The sequence below is a fragment of the Lipotes vexillifer genome, unplaced genomic scaffold, assembly GCF_000442215.2.
Source record: "Lipotes vexillifer unplaced genomic scaffold, Lipotes_vexillifer_v1.1 scaffold164, whole genome shotgun sequence".
In the NCBI taxonomy this organism is placed as follows: Eukaryota; Metazoa; Chordata; class Mammalia; order Artiodactyla; family Lipotidae; genus Lipotes; species Lipotes vexillifer.
Genome location: NW_006789313.1, coordinates 2798048 through 2803575, shown reverse-complemented (window position 1 = coordinate 2803575; position 5528 = coordinate 2798048). Strand labels below are relative to the sequence as shown.

General features: G+C 39.0%; 2 protein-coding genes across 3 annotated transcripts in view; both read right to left on the bottom strand.

The window, feature by feature from the left end:
- Positions 1-288, bottom strand: part of SCG5 (secretogranin V) — a 55358-nt gene extending 55070 nt beyond the window's left edge. For both annotated transcript variants that reach the window (XM_007462512.1, XM_007462513.1), the window contains exon 1: positions 178-288. The gene's annotated coding sequence lies outside the window, so the exon portion shown is untranslated. The remainder of the gene's footprint in view (positions 1-177) is intronic.
- Positions 289-4332: 4044 nt separating this feature from the next.
- ARHGAP11A (Rho GTPase activating protein 11A) overlaps positions 4333-5528 on the bottom strand; it is a 26271-nt gene continuing 25075 nt past the window's right edge. The window contains exon 13 of the mRNA XM_007462511.1: positions 4333-5528. Coding sequence (XP_007462573.1) covers positions 4333-5528 — 1196 coding nt within the window.

Below are 5528 nucleotides of genomic sequence, written 5' to 3'. Positions count from 1 at the left end.
GTGCCTCTTCCCCTCTTATTTAGAGCCGAACCTCCGGTTCCCACACCCATCCTTTGTCTGCCCCCAGCCTCCAGCTCAAGGATTTCAGCCCGACGCCCTCCCCCACTCCCGATCGTGAAGAGCCCGTTGGTCTGGGTGGGCGTCAGGGGGTCGAGCCGGCCTCAGCGCAGCACTCACCGAGCGGCAGCCGGAGGAGCCTGCTGCGGTCTGGGCCTCGGTGGGGGTCAGGCGCGAAGCGGGGAGATCTGGGTCGCTGGTGCGTCACCTCCCTCCTCGTCTTAGCCCCGCCCCGTCCCTCCTCCAGCAGGTGGAGGTCGCCTGGCCAGGACTCCCCAGAACTCAAACTCAGATGCTGGGGCCTTCCGTCCACGCATTCCACATACACATCTCACAGAGACCCTCTTCCTCTATCGACCCCTGTGTAAGTAATTAACCTTTTCTCAAGCAATTATCCAAACAATGTGCCAGATCGCCTCGCCATTTCTGTCTTTCATTCTCTAGCACACCTTCCAGCTTTTTAGAAGTGTTTTAGCTTGAAGAGAAAAGCAGCACTGGGGCAATAGAAGAGACAAAAGTTGAAGAGGCCTTAAGAGCTTTTAATGATGGCAATGATTAGGTAAATCATGAGTGCTTTCAGAAGCCTTTTCATTGAGCAGGAAACCTATGGGGATATTTAATACAAGCTGATAGAAATTTCTGTTAAAGTGATAAACCAAACGCACGTGAAAACCGCTAGGAATATTAGTTCTGAGAGCTACTTCTAAACTTCCACACCAACTATCAAGATTCCTTTTGCCGGAAGAGAAACCATACTCCCTGCACATTGCGGAAATGTATCCAGGTAGATCCAGAATACCTTCTGTAAAAGATTTATAGGGCAACTTTGAACATTTGAATTTTGTTCAAACACAAGAATTGAAATGGAAAACCATACAATGAATGTAAGAATTTAAATTTCTTTCGTCAAGACTGGGGATTGAAGGACTTCCCTGGCGGTCCAGCGGTTAAGACTCCCCCTTCCAACGCAGAGGGTGCGGGTTCAGTCCCTGGTTGGGGAGCTAAGATCCCACGCGGCTCTGTGGCCAAAAAACCAAAACATAAAACAGAAGCAATATTGTAACAAATTCAATAAAAGACTTTAAAAATGGTGCACATCAAAGAAAAAATCTTAAAAAAAAAAAAAGACTGGGGATGAGTAAAGTACCTGGAGGTCCAAGAATAAGTAACTTGAGGTTAGAATCCAGAACTCTGTACATACCCTAGCTCTGTTCCCCAAGTCCATTGTCATCTACAGCAATTTTATGCAATGAAGAGGGGGCCTGCAAAATTCATCCATGGCCTTTTGGTTTGAAGCCAACCTCCTTCCTAGCACCTTTTCCTCCATGGATGCTCTTCGGTTTCCAGCTTTTTGTTTCAGTGCATGCTAAATCAGCTGCACAAATATTGTCTATTGGTTCTAGGCTCAAAAGACCATGCTGGGGTTTAATATTTATTATTCACACATACTGAGGTTTTATTCAATTCTGAATTTTACATTAATGTTGTTTCACTGTTATCTTCATTTTGTGCTTGGAAAAATGGAGAAGCCATTATTACAATTTACCGCCTTCATGCTGAATGGAAATTTGACTGAAATACACTAAATTGTTTATGCTTCATATGAAATTTGATTTTCTAAAAACAAAACATCTATTATATGTCCTAGGCTTGATGATTTTCAAAATCCTATATCAAATTTTTAGTGATTTTAGAATATTGCCAAGCAGTCTATTAAGTTCTATGTATACCTGTATTGTTTGTTGCTCACAATAGTCAAATTAATATTATTAATTTACTTGTAAGAACAAAGTGAAAATAGTTTTTGGAGTTACTACACATGTCCAGACACTTTAACTTTGTTAAGTATGTTTGTATATCATTTGATCAAATACGCCCATGTGATTGGTAACATTATCTCTATTTTTTATAAGAAAAAAATGAAAGCAGGAATATTAAATCAAGTCTAAAACTCAGCTTTCACGACTCTCCAATTACCTCATCTCCAAGGTTTGCACCTTCATAATCCTTTAATCTGTATTGCAGCTTTCAGCTAACAAAAAATGGGAGTGATATGGGGGTAGTTTTCTTTTTTAAATAAATATCTTTCATTATTAATGATTAATCTCTCAGAAAATCCACTAATTCAGGTGATTTGTACAGTTAATTTCCTGACTTCTTACTGAATTAGTCTTCCAATTCAACATTTCACCTACCCCCATGGATATAAAAGGACACTGATGTATTTTTAAAAGTTCAAAAGCAAAGTTTAAAAACACTGCTTTGAACCAGACAACAAACATCTCAGAATTTATAAATATTTTCTATATCCACTTACTCTTAGAAATACCATAAACATCTGAAATGCATACCCAGTCTACATTAAAAGCCTGTTTTCATGTCAGATAAACATGATGTTTATATCTACAGATTTTTAGTGTTTATATAAGTAAATACTTACTACTTCTGAGAAAGGGTCGATTCCTAGGTAGTGAATATAGAAACAGGAAATAGCTTTGAAATAAAACAGACGTACTGCTATTAAGGAGAACTCAGTAAAGCAAACCTCTGATGACTTTAAATTCCTCACACAAATTCATGCTGCCTGGTTGCTCCGAATGGTGTGCAGTGTGGTTCTATTCTGCCCCAAGCTTCAATGTGGCACCCTAACAACTGACCTGCCAAACTGTCTTTAGTGGTTGAGTCTGCATGCATATTCCTTCCTCCAATACTCAGAGAATACCCTCTACTGTTGATATTATTCTTTCCTTAAAGATTTGTTATTTCTAATAATTTAAAATATAAATTTAGAAAGATTTGCTTGACAATTTGGGTCAAATTCTAAAAGGTTATTTTGAATTTCATTAGAGTCTCAGGCAAGTCATTTTCCAGAAAGTTACCTTTAATGTCTTTGCTAAATAAATAACATTTACACACATGACAAAACCATCACAGGCTCCTGTAGGAATCCAAAGTGTAAGAATCCAAGGTAAATGTACAGAGGTGCATCAACTATTTCAAAGTCTAAAATCAAGCATCTGTAATATAAGCAATCACTTTGATTAAAATCTTCCAAGCTTAATTACTCCCTCTTAAAACATTTTAAATTCTATATTGGACAAAACAGATATAAATGTACTTGTGCAAATTAACTTTAAAAAACATAGTATGGCTTTAAAGTCACAGTTACTTCTTCAGCATCATACTATATGAGCACACTTGAGTCGTCATTCTGCATTAGCCATTATTCTTAGTTCAAGTGAACACACTGTCACATCTATAGACAATATATGTCTAATTACTCTGCACCCAAAAGGAATAAAGGATTAAGGTGCTATTGAAACAAATTAATTTCTAGGGACTTTGATAAAGACAATAAACATTAACAGAATATGGGAAATAAGATTTGCAGGGCTTATCTCTCTCTCTGTGTTAGACATTACTTAGAGAAACCTCATCTGATTTAGGAGTAACAGGAAATAGGCACAACTCATTCCATTCTTCTATCGCACGTTAAAAAATAAAATTCATGCAATTTTCAAAAATTAATTTCTTATAAACCCAGTCAACAATTTCTTTAAAAAAGTAAAGTGTAGGGGCTTCCCTGGTGGCGCAGTGGTTGAGAGTCCGCCTGCCGATGCAGGGGATGCGGGGTCGTGCCCCGGTTTGGGAAGATCCCACATGCCATGGAGTGGCTGGGCCCGTGAGCCATGGCCGCTGAGCCTGCGCGTCCGGAGCCTGTGCTCCGCAACGGGAGAGGCCACAACAGTGAGAGGCCCGCATACCGCAAAAAAATAAAATAAAATAAAAAGTAAAGTGTAACCTCTTCTTTGAGAGATGACAATAAAATTAATAAGTTTAGGGCTTCCCTGGTGGTGCAGTGGTTGAGAGTCCGCCTGCCGATGCAGGGGACACGGGTTCGTGCCCCGGTCCGGGAAGATCCCACATGCCGCGGAGCGGCTGGGCCCGTGAGCCATGGCCGCTGAGCCTGCGCGTCCGGAGCCTGTGCTCCACAACGGGAGAGGCCACAACAGTGAGAGGCCCGTGTACCACCAAAAAAAAAAAAAAAAAAAAAAAAAAAAAAAAAATTAATAAGTTTAAATATTGCCATAATTAAGAAAAACAAAGTCATCATTTATACAAGCTTAAGAATTCAAGTTGCTTGTGCAATGAAATTAAAACTGATCACACACCAATCATTCTGAGCTACAAACTAACACGTAGATTACCTTGCAAGTCATATCACCAATTGCTAATTTTATTTACATTAATGACAAGTAGTATAACATTTACCAATTACAAGTCTACAGGTCTACTTGTTGGTAGTAGTTGAGCTTTTCCAATAGGATTTTTTGGAGAACCTTTATACCAGACCCTCTCTTTTTCTGATGGTCTTCTAAGGACCCTGTTATTTATGCCACGAGAAAAGCCCATATCATTATTTACAACAGATTTTACTATATCATGATTTGTCAGATCATCCAAGGGAACCTTAATTTGGCCATTAGATATCACTTCCTGCTTACAAACTCTGGTGGACCCAAGAGAAGCATTTCCAGAGTTTGGGTGCCTCTTCATTTGTGAGAAAGATGTAGAAGTTACCTCCATGCTTGATTTTGAAATCGTATCAACATTCGACTGTTTGCATGATGTAGACTTCTGTTCTTTAGGACTTGATCTGCTACATGGAATAGAGGAATCTTCTGATGTACATTCTACACGAGAGGGAAGAGCACTATCACAGCTCACTGATTTAACCAGAGGAGAAGCAGCATCACCAAGACTTGCTAATTTATGTCTTGGAGGTTGTCCACCATACAACAACAAAGAATTAATTCTTCTGACAGACTGACGGACAGGCATACGCTGAAACTTAAGAGGTGACTTAACTTTTGTCCTACTTGGTTCATTTAAAGAAAGATTGTTAAACCACTGTATGTGGTCTGAAACCTTTCCATGCTCTGTCATTTGTAAATGTTCAGAAACCGTTTTATCACATGTTTCCACCAGTGACTGCTGTTTAACAATTCTCACAGGCCTAGGTTTTGACAGGTTTGCGCTATTACACATAATCTGCTCTGAGGAAGAGGCGCTAGCCACGTCCTCTCTAGAAGCTGCACATTTCAGTAAGTTCTCTTCAATCATATTTTCATTCTCCTTTAATTTAGTATTTAGTGTATCCCTTGGGGACTCTTGTTTCTTTATTTGTTCATCACTGGACAATTCCTGCTTGCTTAAATAATCTTTTGGTATATTCGAATGAATGTTGTCTTCTAGTTCTATCTTCATCTGAGTTGAGTAATATTTTATAGTGGCTTCTCTACCCAATTTTTGAGTTTGATGTAGTGAGAAGTCTCTTTCTGAAAAACTATTTTCATCTTTACTAGTGTGGTGTTCATTGGATCCTATCACCGTGAAATTATTAATTTCAAATAGATTTTTTTCTGTGCTACATTTGATAGAAGATGTTTCATTAAATTTTACTTTCCCTA